General features: G+C 34.4%; 1 protein-coding gene across 1 annotated transcript; it reads left to right on the top strand.

The window, feature by feature from the left end:
• The first annotated feature begins 8 nt into the window (after positions 1 to 8).
• Positions 9 to 17,557, top strand: LOC144434087 (F-box/LRR-repeat protein 4-like). The gene is made up of 15 exons (XM_078122543.1): positions 9 to 314; positions 2,064 to 2,154; positions 2,586 to 2,724; positions 3,330 to 3,422; positions 3,907 to 4,007; positions 7,331 to 7,461; positions 7,982 to 8,122; positions 8,529 to 8,638; positions 10,069 to 10,178; positions 11,868 to 11,997; positions 13,111 to 13,203; positions 15,809 to 15,916; positions 16,439 to 16,525; positions 16,918 to 17,022; positions 17,428 to 17,557. The coding sequence occupies exons 1-15, from the start codon at positions 165 to 167 to the stop codon at positions 17,555 to 17,557; spliced, it is 1,719 nt and encodes a 572-aa protein (XP_077978669.1). The 5' UTR covers positions 9 to 164.
• Positions 17,558 to 19,538: the final 1,981 nt, after the last annotated feature.

Raw genomic sequence — 19,538 nt, 5'->3', positions numbered from 1 at the left:
AAAACGGAGAGTCGGAACTCGGCAGTTTGGTATTTTTGCTCTCGATTTCACTCCGCACAACGTGTCGCATTACACAGAGTGTATGTGCGCTATGGAAACAAAGGCATGATTACACATTTTCCACTGTAAATCAAACGAGAAAGTCGTAGAACCGAATCGTAGCAATGGTTACCATTCAACAATTTGCGAAGGAGGTGACGAATTTCAGTTCACAGTACGGCAGTGAAGATAGCGTATCGTACACTGTATCAAATGTAGCTGGTGGACCCAACATCTATCCCAACTATGGTGATTTCACACAGGCACTTGTATTTGTGAGTATTAAAACTTTCTTTTTTGTGGAAAAGTAAAAAATAAATTATCATGCATTGACAGCAAAGAAAATAAACAAAACTGTAACTATGGAATTCTCAGCATTTAGTCTTTTAGATTCACAAATGAACGTAAACGAAATTATTTTTATATCAATAATGTATATTTGGCATCAAACCATTGCTTGTATTTTTGTACTGTGTGTGTGTGTGTGTGTGTGTGTGTGTGTGTGTGTGTGTGTGTGTGGCGGTGGATGGGGAGTGGGGTAGGTCTTTGTCAGCAAGTTATAATTGTTCGGTTAACTGAAAAAGTGTTCATTAAATGAAATTGAGGAGATGAGATGGAGAAGAGTTTAATTATTGGTAAACATATTTGTGTAGCTGTACACTTAATATTGTACAATAAATCCAATCTAAGTGATTTTTGGGTCTGCAGCCCACCCCACCCCACCCCCCAATGCGATCACGATTTCAACCTGTTACTGTACCACATTATGGTTAAAATCTATCTCTAAATAACATGTACAAGATCTAATTATTGGCATTTTAACAATAGTCATGGATATATATTATTGGTTGTCAAATCAACTCTTGAAAAATTTATGTTATGTATTAATCCCTCTGCATTCAGGAAAATGGAGTACATTTCATATAGCTTTATTTCAATGCTTCCAGACAATGACTGCATTGATACAGAGGAGTAAAATGTGGTCAAATTTGCATATATATAATAGTGGTACATACATGTATGGACACAGTCACTTGTGGGCTAATATTCTATTCAAGGATGGTCGTAATACAAAATGATGGCATTGTAGGTACCGGTATTTACGAATATTCAAAAAATACAGTCATTAGTGGGTTTTTTAAGTGAAAACACTTGTGATGGTATTTATTTGAATATTCGTAAATACCTAATAATGGCATTATTTTGTACTATGACATTCCTTGAATAGAATATTAGCTTACAAGTGAGTCTGTGTTCAGCCATTGTGGATGCTCTTATCATCACTTTCCACAAGGGAAGGGGATGGGATGATAAGGACGCCCCCTGGTGATATATATTTTACAGTCTACATTCCATACCATGGATGCTAATTTTGAACTCTGGTACATGTACAAGATCAGGGATCTTATATATTGTATCAACTTTAATACTAGCCTTTATATTGAAAACATGAACTGAATACATATTGTATTGTGTTCAAAAGTGAGTTTCATGTTACATGTACAACTGATAAACAAATTTACACATAAAAAACAAGAAATTTAGATGTCAAATTAATCCAAAGATAGTTCAGCAATAAATTAGACCATAACCTATAACAAAATGTTTTTATTGTGAACATTACATGTGTATGTGAATATGGACTTACTTGCTAGGGTCCATGCCTTGTACGAAACAACAAAGTGACCACTTGTTCATGTGATGCCCCTCAAACTTGTTACATTGTATTCCAAGTCAGTACATACAAATGTACTTGGTATAGGGGACACTTCATTAAACAAACATTTCCCATCTCCAAATGAGTTCAGTAAAAATAAAAACGTTGTAGTAAACCTGATGCATGTAGTCCCTGCTCACATGACTCATGCTGAGGTCTCTCATCGATGCTCTGTCAACATGATGTACGGTAGTATGTACATTATATGTATCCATGGGAAAAATTGTGTTTGTGTAGAATTTTTTCTTCACAAATCACCATCACAAGAACACTTCAATGTTAATATTATAAATGTTATTATGTACAGCGTACATATGGTCCATGGTGGCAACAAGCTCCATCAACTCCACAACCATTCTCTAGAACCAGTGATTCATTCATCAGTCAAGACTTTGTTGGTAAGCTATCATTTCACTACATATTATACATTGCCCACTTCAGTTTAGGAATGAAATGTGAAAATATAGTTGTCTGGCAGAGCTGTACAAAAAGTTGGCCGAGGACATTTAAATAATGATCCCATATAATCCTTGTGACTCCACTGATAAGATAACACTAATTGGATGACCCAGCATTGAAACATGCCCCTTTACAGACTTGATTCATACTCTGTTGTTTAATGTTTTATATGAAATTATGTCAACTCTCTATATTATAGTATAGCAGTGGTTCCACTTAAATTATTTTTAACATGTCCATTTTTGTTATTTATTGCAAATTTTATTTTATTTTAAATTAGTGATTGGCTTTTTGATAATTTTTTATCATGATCTTAATAAACATATCTCAAATATCCCTGATATTATATTTGTGGGTTTTTTTTAACCAGAACTTTGGTACGAAGACAAAGTTTACCCTCAAGAAATAAGAATTTATGAAACATATCACCCCGGAGCAGTAGTTCGGATACTGGCTTTAAAAAACAATCCTTCAACTTCGAGTTCAACAGCATCAGGAGAAAACCCAAGGTTAGTTTATAGTCACACCAAATGTATATGTGTGCATTGTAATTGTTGTTCTAACAATCTGTCTGTCTGTCTGTCTGTCTGTCTGTCTGTCTGTCTGTCTGTCTGTCTATCTGTCTGTCTGTCTGTCTGTCTGTGCATGTGTCTTTGTCTGTCTGTCTGTCTGCCTGTATGTATGTATGTGTTTGTGTCTGTCTGTTTGTGTATGTGTATGTATCTGTCTGTTTGTGTATGTGTTTGTGTATGTGTGTATCTGTCTGTATGTATGTATGTGCGTGTATATGTATGTATATGTGTGGGATTGTTGCATGTCTGTTTGATTTTACTACTTTTTTGTGATTGTATTACTTTTTAAAGGTTGTACATTCTTTTGCACACTTTAATTACTTACAAGTGCTTAGATCATGCATTGTCACATAATGTGTATGTGTGTGTGCGGCTTATGTTTTGTATAATCCCAGGTGGTATTAGAAAATATAATCCCAGGTGGTATAAGTGCAAGCAGTTGAATGTCTTGTGTGACCTTTCATCCCAGGTGGTGTGAACTTCATTCCTATATGACTCATAACATTGCATATTATTTAACTTAATAATATTTGTTAACTTAGGTGGTATGAACTATGGTCAGGAGAACCAGAATCAGGACCCCCTCAGTCAAGGATATTTTCACCACCTCTCAACAAAGTAGATTTTCCTACAAAGTAAGCACATTGTACTGTAAATAATTAAAATGAGTAGATATTATGTACTTTTAGAATCATAAACTGAGTTTTGACTTTTTGGGACAGTGAGAGGTGTCATATTGAAATGTACCACATAGTTTTATGTAAATGAAGTCAGATTTTCATGATATGTTAACGCTTTCCGGGGTAAATGGACTGACTGCCTTTGGTGTTGAAAACATTATTTTTAATTCTGCAACTTTTTTTTTTAATTAACAATCAGTATCTACAATCCATACCTGCGGTTTACAGAATGTCTTGATGTCCACTTTTTATTACAAAATTGTAAATTAATACCCAGATACTAATGATGTGATAATATGTGTTATTTCTTGAACATTTTAAGTATTAACAGGTGTGGACAACAACTTCACACAATAGCAGACCATTTCTCCATTTTGCCTTGTCACCAAGATTTACTTGCTTTCCTTTCAAGTTATTAATATATTGTTCCTTCTGACAGTGTGATAAGATTGGAATTCAATCACAGCCACATAGAGTACTACACAGAGTTAGATGCAATAGAGTTAATTGGTAGCAAAGGCAAAGATGATGAAGGAACAGGTAGGTGTTGGATGTAAAGTGGTCTACCTTGATTGAAAAAAACAAACAAAAGAAAATGTATTACTACCACTAGAGGGTGCAATTAGCCCCTTCCTATGCTATCTATGAAACCCAATGTGTTCTCTGTTGCTGTGAAATAGTCCAATGAATAAGTAAATTAACAAGGATTATTTCTCTGATGGTAGTTTGAAATGAAGTGGAAATGTGCTAAAATCAGTGAATAATGTTTTTGGCGTGTTTGGGTGTTATAGTAATACTACTTTGGAAATCAAGCTATAGGCAAAGTAAAATTAAATATATGCTATAAATATACAAAAAAAAATGTATTATTTCAAAAATTGTTGATTTAAGCTATTAATGGATATTAATGTAATTACATTCACAGGGGGGGGGGGGGGGTTATATCTGATTGCAAGTATTCCTCACTTGACCTCACAATCTCGCCTCCAGTGTTCACACTGTGACCATCTTGACTACACAATGATTATATCCACATACCCATAGCACCACTATCAATCACCCATTTGTGTAATCTACCATATGCAACAACATTTATATGTTTTTGTTTGTGTCTTTCTCAGTTGGCCTATAGCGTGATTTCCATAGTAGTACATCAAACAATACTTTTTGTATGTGTCTATCTCAGTTTGCCTGTACCTTGATTTCCATAGTAGTTTGTGAATGATGAAGGGGTTAATGTTACACTACAAATTACAGTGTGAGTTGACAGTCAGACACACTCTGAATTTTGAGTTGTCATACTCCTAACACAATGGGTTTGTAGTTGATGTTTGAATGATGAACTGCAAATATTACACTTTTCACTTGCTTCAACAAACGCATGCACATTTGCAATATAGCCAGTATTTCAGGCAATAATATACCTATAGGGCAGCTAAATGGTATATTAGCACTGGCAATAACATACCTATAGGGCAGATAAATCTTATATTACCCATAGGCAGTAATATACCGGTACCTATACGGCAGGTCAATCTTATATTACCCCTAGGCAATAATCAAGAAAAAATGTCTAAATTGCAATTTTTATCACCAGATTTGATGGTTTAAAATTTTGACAATCTAAATGTGTGCAACTCTTGTAACAGTTGTGTAGAAATGTCTCTGATCAAAACATTATTTTATCTGTAGTGGACAACTAAAACTGACTTTGTAGGTGCAGGAAAAGTCATCTACTTATCACACTATCAAGTGGACATGTATTGATACATATTATTAACATTGGGTGTCTCTGATATACATGATTGTACATGTACATGTAGGTTCCTGCTGTTGCTTTGTGTCAATGCATGTTAGTTTAATAGTGTGGTAAGGAGATGACTTCGGCACCTACAAATTTAAAGACAGTTTTAATTGCCCACCACTGATAAAACAACCATGCTGATCAGAGGCATCTCTTGACAACTGCTACAAGGATTGTATATATTTCATATGTGTATGAACATTAGCTCAGTATGTAATAAAAGTATGACAGCCCAATATTGATATTATAGTCTTTGGATCAGGATGACTTCCATCCTCTTCACATACAACAGATTACCATAATGAACCTGATGGCCATTTTGGAGCAGTAGCACCTTTCAATTTTAGCATACTAGTATTATCTTGAACACCACCAACACAGATGTATCTTGTTTGTGTTACAACGTTGTATCTGTATTTGAGCTTTTACTGTAGACATGTGCAGATAAAAATATTATATAAAAATTTTGTAGTTCCCCAAAATAATACAGTAAAAAAAAATGTTTTAGCCACTAATATCAGTAGCACTATATTACCAATGTATATGTCGTGGTTCTATCTTCTTTGCGTAAATCTGAAAACGATGGCTTTGCATAAATGTCGTCCATTTGACAATGTCTTTTAGTTGTGTCTGCACTGTCCATTCATTACCATGGTTGATATTGATATACCTACTGTAAAGAGCCGGCGTCACTAAAGCATCAGATCTCAGCGTTTTGAAATTATTCAAGAATGCAAGAGTACAATAACTATTAACTTACTAAGTAAAAAACAATTAACAACAAATTGCTGCAACAAGGACACACACAACAGTTCAAACATATACACTTAAACTCAAGAATAAAAAAACACACATTAAATCTTTCCCAAAAATAATTTAGCCATCCTGTTTATGTCGGATAAGTACATTGTATTTCAATCATTCTCTTTTACAGCGCACAGTGATTACAGTTCCCTTGTCTGTTGTACCCGATATTTTACAAAGTCAGAAAATAAATCTGATAAAGATTCAAAGCCTAAAGGTACAAAATTAAATATATATGAGTTCATCATTCAAATTACAATCAACACAACTCACTGTTTCAGGAATACTACTAGTTTGTATTTTCCATCCTAAGATTTTCATTCCTTCTCTTATCTCTTCTTCTCTGTCCACTCCTATTATCTATTTTAGTGTGTGAAAGATCTAGACTTATCCTGAGTGAATTTCAGTTGTTAAAATACTTTTACTGTAACTGGCCTATGTCTTTGCATGCTGAATTTATAAAATTGAAATTCGATTGACCCCCCCCCCCTGCACACACAGACACACCCTCAGTGATTTCAGCCCCACACTTTCCAAATGTGTGATATGGACATATACATAATACATTCTCTCATAGGGGATTGCAGTGTAAGATTTTCAAGTGCAGTCTGTCTGGAAATAATGATATATAGTCATATACATAGACAAAAGTGAACTAAATAGTCAAATTTAAGATTTGATTTCACAGGTGAATCACCAAATTAATTCTCTCTTTTGGTCTTGTCTCTTATTTCATCTTGTGGTATTAATAGCCAACTTATAACAAGGACAAGAATATTGGTGTATCTGTATGTGATCCAATATGACATCATTAACGCAAAAAGGCCGAAAAAATATGGGTGTATTGTTGTTGTTTATTGTTGGTCTGTGTTATGTTATGTTATGTTATGTTATGTTATATGTTATGTTATGTTGTTATGTTATATCGGTATGTTAAATTATGTTATGTTATGCTATGTTATGCTATGCTATGCTATGTTATGTTATGTTATGTTATGTTATGCTATGTCTTTTCCTGTCCACTTTTTGTCATGCCTGACTTGTATTATGTTATGTTATTCTGTAGTGCTGTGCTGTGCTGTGCTGTGCTGTGCTGTACTTTACTGGTTCTTTGCTGGTTTTTCACAATCATATATGTTGACACAATATGTTACATGTGCATGTATTCAGTACTTAATTGCAGTTTGTACTCTTCATGCTAACATTATGTCAATTTCACTACATGTTGTATTCATTTCATAATGTCTGATTTCAGACCTTGACGCAGCCTATGCAGCTCACATGTTGAAACAGATGACCCTGAATGACCCTGTCAGTTCAAAGCATCAAGTGTCAGGTGATGATGACTCACCTGTAGGAGATAATGGTTTCTTTGATATTTTACCTGTAAGTTAGATTCACCTATTTTATCAAGCTATCAATCAATTTATCAATCCAGTTATCAGTTATCAACCAATCAATATATTAATCAATCTATACATTTAGCAGTCAATCAATCAATCAATCAATCAATACAGTTATCAATCAATCAATACATTTATCGATCAATCCATTTATCAATCAATTTATTAATCAATCAATCAATCAATACATTTATTAGTCAATCATTCATCAATGATACCATCATTATTTAATCATGGACTTAAGAATCATCGATCAATCAATCAATCAATCAATCAATCAATCAATCCAAGTATCCAAGTAACTATTCATCACTTTATTTTTCAATCAAACAATCAATGTATCAATTGCTCAATCAATCATTGTTCAAGCAGGAAATCAATAATCATCAATCAATTAACCATAGATCTATCAATCAATCAGAGACTTGTACCTTTACTCCAGTATTATATGTATAGTATTTGCTAACTATATGATATTGTATTTAATACATTGTATATTACAGAGTGAAGTTATACAGCTGTTATTCAGTTATTTAGATGTACCTAGTTTGTGTAATGCGGCACTGACTTGTAAACTGTTCTGCAAACACTGCTATGACCCATTACAGTACGTAGAATTAGATCTACAGCCATACTGGTCTCAGGTATGTTATTTAAACAGACTTACCTACACTTTCTCATTTCTCTATTTCATCATCCCTCAGTGAAAACAATTCCCTGTAAGCACTATAATGATGTGTGGTGACCTTGGACTAGAGGGGGTTACCTGAACTTAGAGAATTTGTCAGTAGACATCTCATGGTTAAATGATCGTAAGAAGAACACGTTTTGGATCATTTTAGGAAATATAAGTGCAAAATATGAAATATAAAATATAAAATATAAAATATAAAAAAATATAAAATATAAAATATAAAATATAAGTGCAAAAGAAATTGTGAATAATTCACTCTAAGTCTTGTGCATGCTGAAGTTTTCCCTTCTCTGTTACCCCTTCTTCACCTATGTTCTGAAAACTTTCACATTTGTAAAAATTAATTCATTTTACAGATTGATGACAGTGCACTCGATGGTCTCCATTCAAGATGTCGACATTTACAGAGATTAAACTTATCTTGGACTGGAGGATGGGGTTTTCTCACGCCAGAAAGTTTTTGTAGGTAAGTCATTGTAATGTAGCTATCGGTAGTGTTAGAAAGTTTTTGTAGGTAAGTCATTGTATTACCTAGCTATCGGTAGTGTCAGAAAGTTTTTGTAGGTAAGTCATTGTAATGTAGCTATCGGTAGTGTTAGAAAGTTTTTGTAGGTAAGTCATTGTAACATACCTATCGGTAGTGTCAGAAAGTTTTTGTAGGTAAGTCATTGTAATGTAGCTATCGGTAGTGTTAGAAAGTTTTTGTAGGTAAGTCATTGTATTACCTAGCTATCGGTAGTGTCAGAAAGTTTTTGTAGGTAAGTCATTGTAATGTAGCTATCGGTAGTGTTAGAAAGTTTTTGTAGGTAAGTCATTGTAACATACCTATCGGTAGTGTCAGAAAGTTTTTGTAGGTAAGTCATTGTAATGTAGCTATCGGTAGTGTCAGAAAGTTTTTGTAGGTTAGTCATTGTAATGTAGCTATCGGTAGTGTCAGAAAGTTTTTGTAGGTAAGTCATTGTATTACCTAGCTATCGGTAGTGTCAGAAAGTTTTTGTAGGTAAGTCATTGTAACATACCTATCGGTAGTGTTAGAAAGTTTTTGTAGGTAAGTCATTGTAACATACCTATCGGTAGTGTTAGAAAGTTTTTGTAGGTAAGTCATTGTAATGTAACAGTGTTAAAACTTAGATGAGGAAAAATTGAGGGCTATATCATCAATCAATCAATCAATCAATCAATCGAGCAATCGATCAATCAAGCAATCAAGCAAGCAAGCAATCAATCAATCAATCAATCAATCAATCAATCAATCAAGCAATCAGAAAATTTATAGAGTGCCTGTATCCAAAATGAAGTAAAGTTCAGAGGCACTGTACACTTATGTAAATAAAACTTTTGTGAATAAGTATATTTTAAGGTTCTTCCTGAAGGCATTAACTGTGGGTGTCTGTCGACGCTCCAGTGGCAATTTATTCCAGTGTAGTGGTGCGGCACATGAGAAAGCACGGCCACCAAAGAAATTAAGTTCTGTAATCATATGACAATACATGAAGTAGTCAACAAAATGTGGCTAAAAAATATCCTGAAAATTACTTGCTCTGTTCAGAGGAGGGTACAGTGCTGACCCTCTCACATTTGGTTTAAAAGCTGCTTACAAACAGCACTCCTAGTGGCCAAACAATAAAATCTTTTGTTTTTCTTATAACCAACTTATGGCATATTCTATTAAACATTATTAGTTTTCAGAGATTTGGTTGTTGTTTTTGTTTTTTGACAATCCACCAACTGTCTGATACAAAGATAACAGTCTGGGGGGGGGGGCAAGGATTTTCAATCATAAAGGCAATTTTTATTAAAGATATTGTAAATGACTGATAATAACTGATTGACTGAGTAATTTGTTGAATTACATCTGCTATCTAAACTGTTTTTTTTAAAAATATTTCCTGACAGATTTATAGAATATTGTGGTAGTGAACTAATTACTCTCAGACTAGGATGTTGTGACTTTCTAAGTACAGACTGTATTAAAGTCATTGCCGATACCTGTACATCATTACAAGGTAAGGTATAAAATATTGTCATTTGTAATGTTTCTATATTTTATCTTCCTAAGAATGCACGTCAAGGACCAAGTCATTTCAAAATGAAAGCTAACTTAAAATGCTTCAAAACTTTGTAATAATCAAGTTTCTTCCTGGTCCTTTTGTTGATCACCATCTTGTTTTCAAGTGTTGGTAAATCATCTATCTACAACCCATAACACCAAAGTAAAGCATTTCTGTATGTACCACAATTGTTTATAGCATCCATATCAAGTACAACCCATAACACCAATAAAAAAAGTGTTTGCTGTATGTACCACAATCATTTGTAGCATCTATATCAAGTGTAAAAGTATACTGTTACATTTGCTAATTGACCACATTAGAAAAACCTCATGCTAGGCTTGTAAATAAACTAATTGAAACAGTATATTTTTACACTTGATATGAATCAGAATGCTATAAATGAGTGTAGCACAGAGAAAGTGCTTTACTTCACTGTTACTCATTGTAATATGAATGTTGTAAACGAGTGTAGCACATAGAGAAAGTGCTTTACTCCACTGTTACTCATTGTAATATGAATGTTGTAAACGAGTGTAGCACATTGAGAAAGTGCTTTACTTTAGTGTTACTCATTGTAATATGAATGTTGTAAACGAGTGTAGCACATAGAGAAAGTGCTTTACTTCAGTGTTACTCATTGTAATATGAATGTTGTAAACGAGTGTAGCACATAGAGAAAGTGCTTTACTTCAGTGTTACTCATTGTAATATGAATGCTATAATGAGTGTAGCACATAGAGAAAGTGCTTTACTTCAGTGTTACTCATTGTAATATGAATGTTGTAAACGAGTGTAGCACATAGAGAAAGTGCTTTACTTCAGTGTTACTCATTGTAATATGAATGTTGTAAACGAGTGTAGCACATAGAGAAAGTGCTTTACTTCAGTGTTACTCATTGTAATATGAATGCTATAATGAGTGTAGCACATAGAGAAAGTGCTTTACTTCAGTGTTACTCATTGTAATATGAATGTTGTAAACGAGTGTAGCATATAGAGAAAGTGCTTTACTTTAGTGTTACTCATTGTAATATGAATGCTATAAATGAGTGTAGCACATAGAGAAAGTGCTTTACTCCACTGTTACTCATTGTAATATGAATGCTATAAATGAGTGTCGCACAGAGAAAGTGCTTTGCTTCACTGTTACTGATTGTAATATGAATGCTATAAATGAGTGTAGCACATAGAGAAAGTGCTTTGCTTCACTGTTACTGATTGTAATATGAATGCTATAAATGAGTGTAGCACATAGTGAAAGTGCTTTACTTTAGTGTTACTTGTTGTATTATTTTCCCTTACCATAAACACAGTATTTGGTGGCCATTTTGAAATATGACACAAATAGATTTTTAGATCATTTTGTTCTTAACTTTTAACAAAAGTGTTCAATTGCCACTGACAATATTTTCTTTTTAATCCTATTTTCCCCAACTTGTAGTTTTTAGTGTACAAATAAATACCCCCACCCCTCCAGCACCCCCACCCCCACCCTAATCCCCAGTAGAGGGTGGGTTAATTTTAACTGAGACTGGGTTGGAGTTTGCCGTTCAAAATCTTCTCTCTCTTTTTTTTTATCTTTCATATCCCTGTCCAATGTTAACTTGTTTCTGATCCTGATCTTCAACATTTCTTTCACAGAGTTAGATCTACAGTCTTGTGTCGATCTGGACAACTCAGCATTTGAACACATCTGTAAACTGACTAATTTACAAACATTGAATCTCTACCGCTGTCGTATTGAAGACGAAACACTGATTAATATCTTAAGGTAATAGACATACTAGTCCTGTTGTCATGGAGACATAGTTCCTGTGTTGTTATCTTTGTTTCTTAAAGCTGGGCTAGATTTAAGAAACTGGACCAATTTTTTGAAAGTGTTTAATTAGACATAATGATAGTATTATAGCTAAAATGATGTAGGCTTAGTGTTTCACTCATGGGACATTCCATTTTTTAAAACAAAGATAGACATATTTCAATTCTAGGCTAACAACAACTGAGACACAACACACACAGCAGGATCCTTTGCCCAATCACATTGAACACTGATAGGCATTGCTATTCTTTCACAGTGTGTACAGTAAAAACGGGTTTAAGTTCTAATGATAACATTACACATGGACTTGATGATTTTAATGGCTTCAATTGTTTATTTTATAACTGATAATCAACATTTCAACTTGACTACTTCTACATCTCCACTACGCATGGCACTTATGTGATTATTTCTTTTGCATATAGAAGTTTTCAGAGGGTGTGTAATAAATGTCATGTTATACATGAGTGAAACACCGAGTCTGCATCATTCCAGCTGTATAGTTTTGAAAGTGTTTTGTTAGATGGTAATGACTTCCTTCTGACTATTACAAACTCTGAGGTGTAGTCAATCATTTGTAGTTAAACTTGTGTGTGTAGCTGTGCACACACAACACGGTACAAATGTGATGAATTTATAGTTTACAGTATGGACCCTAAACTCAGTGCTTCCATCAACCAGAACATGTTGAATTTGCATATAAACTTGACATTCGTGAGACTCACCATGAAAAAATACATGACATGGCTAAATGTGTCTGACCTAGTTTTTTCATTGATATTGAATATTTAATTAGCATTACCATATATAGGCATCAAGGAAAATCAAACTAATATGCAACCAGATTCAAAATCAAGCTTTTGCGCACTATGTAAACCTGTCAGTACACAACCTACAGATAAAATTGATTATATTATATCTTTTAGTTGCTTGATGAAAAAAAATGTCTTAGTTGCAGCCAATGTAGTTCTAAATGGTCAGTCGAGATTCAACATTATGCATCATACTAAACTATACTAACTTAAAGGCTTTATTATACATATATTATTCTAATTTGTATTTCAGGTGTCTTCCAGACCTTGAGTATTTAAATATTGGATCCTGTGTTGGTATAGAAAACTGTGATGATGTCTTGATAGCATTAGGCAACAACTGTAGGTAAGTATTGTTTACGTCCACTATGATAGTTAGGCAACAACTGTAGGTAGGTATTGTTTACATCCACTATGATAGTTAGGCAACAACTGTAGGTAGGTATTGTTTACATCCACTATGAGAGTTAGGCAAGAATTGTAGGTATGCATTGTGTATGTCCACTATGAGAGTTAGGCAACAAATGTAGGTATGTACATGTATTGTGTACATGTATGTCCACTATGAGAGTTAGGCACAATTGTAGTCAGGTATTGTGTATGTCCACTGAGGAGGTATGTAATTCGCCCAAAACTGACCAAGTACGGGCAGAGTTACGAGCTCGTAAGTCTCAAGTACGAGTGACGTCAGAAGTCATAATTTCCATATATGGGTGACGTCATACTCTTGCAGTTGGCCTAATTTTCGATGAGTACGCAGAGGACTCACGCTTGTCGTATTCCGCGAGTACGTGGCGAATATCTGAATTGATCGGTCATCCGAGCTGACTACGTGTCCCACGAAAAAATTTGTTGTTCTGATATCAAAGTAATGTTTCGGTAAAAATTTGAAGTTTGATGAATGACGATCGACTTGTGAATGAGCGCGGTTTGTCTTGGAGCTACAGTGTGCATAAAATCACTGTCCACCACTTGAATGACGTGAGCAAAAGACGACTGCATCGGGTGCATTGGAACGATCACACCTTCAATAACATCTCAATAAAGTTGTTCTCCTATTGACCGCCCCGTTGTCTTTTGTATGATTCATAAAAGATTTGAGATGATTGTGAAATGGTGAGAACGGCATGTCACACTCTGACTATAGTGGCGACTTTCAAACAACTTGTCGGCATGAGATGTAACGCAACCATTGATGATTGACTGCGATACCGAAAAGATGATTGTCGGTCAGAAGTGAAAGGAGTTTCGTTTCTTTTTCCAATAAAGATTTTCAAAGGTGTAAAACTTTTTCAGCTTCGGCCTACCTATAAATCTGCGATGTCTATGAAGGAATCCTCATTCGATCGTGAACCTAAAAAGCCGAAAAAGATGTCCCGTGTGAACCAGTACCATTGCACGGCGAAGCGGCAGCTATGCTTTCTCCGTGTTTGTTATGGCTAGAGTCGCAGCCTGATTGTGAACCTACCCAGTTGTTATTGCTCCGTAGTTTACCCAGAAAAGCAGCAGACAGCCGTGCAATGAAACAGAAACCCCTGACTTCGTTTTTCTGAACTTTATTTTTTCTTCTCATTGAGTGGCTAAATTGCGGACACATCGTTTTATACACATTGGTACAATTTGATTACATTTACATGTCAGTGAACACTATTTATAGATGCAACCATGACAACAATACGTTCTTATCAGCTGTCCACCACGTCGTTGTCTTTCTTGTAAATACGTTTTTTGATTTATTCTACACATATTCAATTCAACAATCTTATATTCAACTCTGTATTTAGTTTTAGTATTAAATAAGTACAATTCATTAAAAAGGGTTTCTATGTAGTACGGTACGTTTCATTTGTCTGAGAGTGCATGTAACATGTGTAAGTGTGATATGCAGCGTACGTGTACGTTCATTCTGTATGAGTGACGTCACTCGTACTTGAGACTTGCGAGCTCGTAACTCTGCCCGTACTTGGTCAGTTTTGGGCCAATTACTTACATGCACTGAGAGTTAGCCAACAACTGTAGGTAGGTATTGTTTACGTCCACTATGAGAGTTAGGCACAATTGTAGGCAGGTATTGTGTATGTCCACTATGAGAGTTAGGCAACAACTAGGTAGGTATTGTTACATCCACTATGAGAGTTAGGCAACAACTGTAGGCAGGTATTGTGTATTTCCACTATGAGAGTTAGGCAACAACTGTAGGTAGGTATTGTTACATCCACTATGAGAGTTAGGCAACAACTGTAGGCAGGTATTGTGTATGTCCACTATGAGAGTTAGGCACAATTGTAGGTATGTATTGTGTATGTCCACTATGAGAGTTAGGATGTTTTTCCAAAGAAAAAAGAACCCATGACTAAGGTAAATATAAACACTGCAGACCTTTGAATAAAAATTGTGTGGCTCTTCAGAGAATAATATACAATGTACAATGTACAGGTCATTTTTAATAGCCAGGAACACTTAGATAATTCTTAGGCATCGAACAAGCACACTCAGCCCCAGTATTAAAGGGCAAATGGAAATGTGGAGGACTCGTGCTTAAAACATTTTCAATAAAAAGTGGCCCATTTTGGCAGTGTATCCTACTTCACCTTACATGGTAGTATCACTCCCAATCCATGTTAGATATTTTTCATTAAAAAGTGACCCATTTGGGCAGTGCATTCTACTGCACCATATAATGGTAGTATCACTCCCAACACATGTTTAGAGATTTTTCTATAAAAAGTGGTCCATTTGCACAGTGTGCCCTACTTCACCTTACATGGTAATATCAACCAACCCATGTTTGCAGATTTTTCTGGAAAGATGCATACTCACCAAGATCAGATTTCAGACCAATGAAAGCCATTACAGTCATGTAATTTTCTATGGTCAGATATATTAACTCTCCTTATTAGAATGTAATCTACAATGACATTTTTTTTCCCACTCTAATTATTTCTTTGTAGGAATCTAAAATCTCTAGATGTCTGGAGAACAAGAACACTGTCTCACATAGGACTGAGGGCATTGGTACATAATTGTCATCAACTCCTTGAACTTGATGTTGGATGGTGGTAAGTCAAATGTTTCACTTATAAGGCAAACTGAGACAAAGGTCGATAGAAGCTTGTAGAACTGGATTTTTTGGCACATGCAGCATTTCTGTGTTGTGTGATAACTTGCTAAGAATGACTTTATATTGTTCTTCTGCTCACTAAACCATGTGTCAATATTCAGTTTATTAATGTACATGTATACAGGTTTTGTTTGTAAGGCTGTCACAGATATAGTCAAGGTCAAGGGTCAAATGATGAAATGAATACATGTTATTACTTGAAAATAACAAAGTGAAGTAAAAAAGGATAAGAATGGAGAACAATGGACAAACAGTGCATCAAGGACACTTTTTGTTTTCAAACTAGGGAGTTGGTGTTTGGGTTAAGATCGGGGTAGGGATAGAGACAAAAAATGTATCACTGGATATTGTCATACATATAATTGGTGACAAAATTGCTTATCAGTTTCTTTTAAATATAAATCTCACCATGCAACTCTGGTGGATGCAAACTCAATCATTATCATATTGTATTTTGCAGCACGGAATTGAACTCCAGTACACAGTGCTTTGTAAACCTTGTACGTCATTGTAAGAAGTTGAAGAAATTGTTTCTAACAGCTAATCGGTAAGTTGTTTATTTTACAGATTTGATTATGTTTGAGACAATCACATACAACCGACTTGCATGCTGTATGCTGTTTTTAAATTTACCGTTACTGTTGTATCAAAGAAAAAAAGTGGATGAAATACTTGACTGTGTCATTTGTCAGTCCGTATCTCTCTCTCTCTCTCTCTCTCTCTCTCTCTCTCTCTCTCTCTCTCTCTCTCTCTCTCTCTGTCTCTCTCTCTCTCCCTCCCTCCCTCCCCCTCTCTCTTGTTCTAACCTGTACATGAATTGTAGTTTCACTATTAGCTAAGTAGATTCTCATTCATTGTATATTTCTCTTTATGAGAGCATACTGGATAAATGTTATCAGTATTTTCACAATATATATATTCTCACTCCATATTTGCCAGGTCTGTTTGTGACGCTGACCTTAATGCAATTGCTGAATTTTCTCATGACATGGAACAACTAGACATACTAGGAAACCGAGTGGTAACACCTACTAGTGTCTCAAGGTTTGTAAATCTGTCACATTGATAAACTCTTATAAGGTTGTCGGTGGCCAAGTGGTTAAACTACTTGCCTCTTAACACTGTGGTCGGGTTTTGAACCCCATTCAATATGAGTTATGTGGCAGAAAATGCTGCAAACATGAGGGCAAATACCCAAAATACCCACACTTGTACTCGCACAGCATTGAGTTATGCTGTTATCTCATAATTTCTGTCTTTATTATATTTACTTAATTTCATATAAATACTTGCATACTGATTTACATACTGCAATGCCAATATTTTGCATGTGTATCAATAGCAGTATTCACTGGTGCATATTAACTCAGTCTGAGATATTAAGTAATGATGTACATTTAATGTAACAAATTTATTATGATATTCTATATTCCTTTCTTTTTTTCTCAGGGTATTGGAAAACTGCAAGCCCCTTACTCTGTTTGATGTGTCTTTCTGTTTACTGCTGGACTTGGTCACTGTGTTATCTTTGAAAGAAACCTTCCCACAAGTCGCACTGAAAAAGAGTTTTACACATTGATAAAAAAAAGACAGTAGCAGCGCTAGCATCTTGGAAGAAAATGGGTTGGAATATCAAAAAGAGTTTTACACACTGATGATGACAGAAGACACTAGCACCATCTTGAAAGAAAATAATTTTGGAAAGTCAAAAGAGAATTGTGAATATTGGTGTTAGCAATTCTTATCCAATAATAGCTCAAATATGTTTTATGTTTAAAAACAGTTTTAGAGGGAGTAACGTACTTGAAAACAGTTTTAGTGAGGGTAATATACTTGAAAAAATGTTTTATTGAAAATGTTTGTGAAGTTTGTATTTTCTTAAAGTCATACACTCACTATGAAAGGCTTGAAAAGTAGTTAATTACATGACGTTCTTTGTATTTATTATTTTTTTTGTCAGGAAGCAGGGATTTAAAAATATATATATTTTGTATATCTTTGAGTTTGTCTCAACCTTGGACATGTACATCTTGGTAAAACAAAAACAGTCATAATTTGCATATCACAACAAAGTTCATAATTCTGAAATATTACCAAATGAACCATTATGATTATCCATTTTATTTTAAGTTCAGATTTTTACTTTTATTTATTTTTATTTTATTCTGTTTTTGTTGAGTTTTTGTAAATCCTTTTTTTTACACTGTTGTTACAGTCACACACAATTTTGAGAATGGAATATCAGAAGAAGAAAAACTTGAGTGAAAGGGTTTTGGGGGGTTTTTTTTGCTAAAAACATATTCATATTTTAAACCATAAGTTTGATATGTGCAGTTTTATGGTAGTATTTTAGAATGAATTTTATGTAAAAAGATTGCAGCAATATATGGTTCAACCATTGGACTAAAGGGAAATTTTTAAAGCAATACTGATTCTGGTTCCCCACTTTCCAGTTATGTTCAAAATAACTGTTACAAGAGGGCACGCCAGATATGGCAAAATAGGGCCCGGCGTCACATGGCAGTATATTAGGCAGTCAACAAAATGGGAAATGGGACTAAAACATTCATGAAAGTTCATGAAATTTACTTCATTTGAAAAATGTCCACAATTTTTCTGACTGGTTGAGAATGCAACCAACATTTGCTGTGAAACACTTGGAAATGTTGATTTTGTGGACTAAGGCTATGATAATACAATGTACAACTAGAAACAACCCTCAGGCTTCTGGTCTCTAGGCTGTTGAACAGTGGCCAAACTAGTAGAATCTTTTGTCTTTCTGGCAGAAAGACAAAAGATTCTACTAGTTTGGCCACTAAACTGCTGATGACTGGCATATTCCCAACTGCAGTATGACATCACATTCAGATAGCTTCATATATGTTTACATTTTAGCGTTTTCATTTTTTTTAAATTAAGTTTGGCGCTGCATTATCTTTGACGACTGATGTTGCTCAATTCCAAGGAAATGATCATTTGAAAAAAAAGTTGCATAAATTGTTAAAAAGAGGATTTTTTTTGTATTTTAGAAAAATGCAGGGTATTTAAGTATTTACAGGTTAGAGGCAGTGTGCTGTGATTTTAATAGATTTGTTGTATTAATTGTATATATATGATAGATATATTTACACTATTGAAATATGTTTTAATCTGATGTATGGTTTTTAAATCAAATATGTATCATGTATGTAATAACGAGAATGTAGTGTGATTTTTTGAAAATAGTAATGAAAAAAATTTGTAATTTTGAAATATGCAAATATACGTTATACATATTGTTAGTAGTTTTTGAATGTAAGGTATTCCAATATACAAAGACAAAGAAATTACTTTAGTCAAGGTGTAAAAAACTCGTGTTAAACCGTGTTAAACTGTGATAAGCTCAGCTAAGTTTATTCAACTTATAAAGATCATAACGGAGCGGAGCTTTCCAAGTGCGCCCTCTAGAGGTGTAGTAGAACAGTCAGATGAATGGATGACGAGGTGATTTGATGACTAATAGGTACATTATTTACTTATACAGATAATGATTATGTTATATATATTATCATAATATATGG

This window comes from Glandiceps talaboti, chromosome 4 (assembly GCF_964340395.1).
Source record: "Glandiceps talaboti chromosome 4, keGlaTala1.1, whole genome shotgun sequence".
NCBI classification, from domain to species: domain Eukaryota; kingdom Metazoa; phylum Hemichordata; class Enteropneusta; family Spengelidae; genus Glandiceps; species Glandiceps talaboti.
Note: the sequence above shows the minus strand (reverse complement) of the source record. Positions and strands in the feature narration are given on the sequence as shown.

Bases quoted from the DNA above. Each gene is read 5' to 3' on its own strand.
- LOC144434087 (XM_078122543.1), top strand. From the start codon at position 165: ATGGTTACCATTCAACAATTTGCGAAGGAGGTGACGAATTTCAGTTCA. The intron at 315-2,063 runs GTGAGTATTAAA...TATTATGTACAG, and splicing joins TCACACAGGCACTTGTATTT to CGTACATATGGTCCATGGTG. The intron at 2,155-2,585 runs GTAAGCTATCAT...TTTTTTAACCAG, and splicing joins CATCAGTCAAGACTTTGTTG to AACTTTGGTACGAAGACAAA.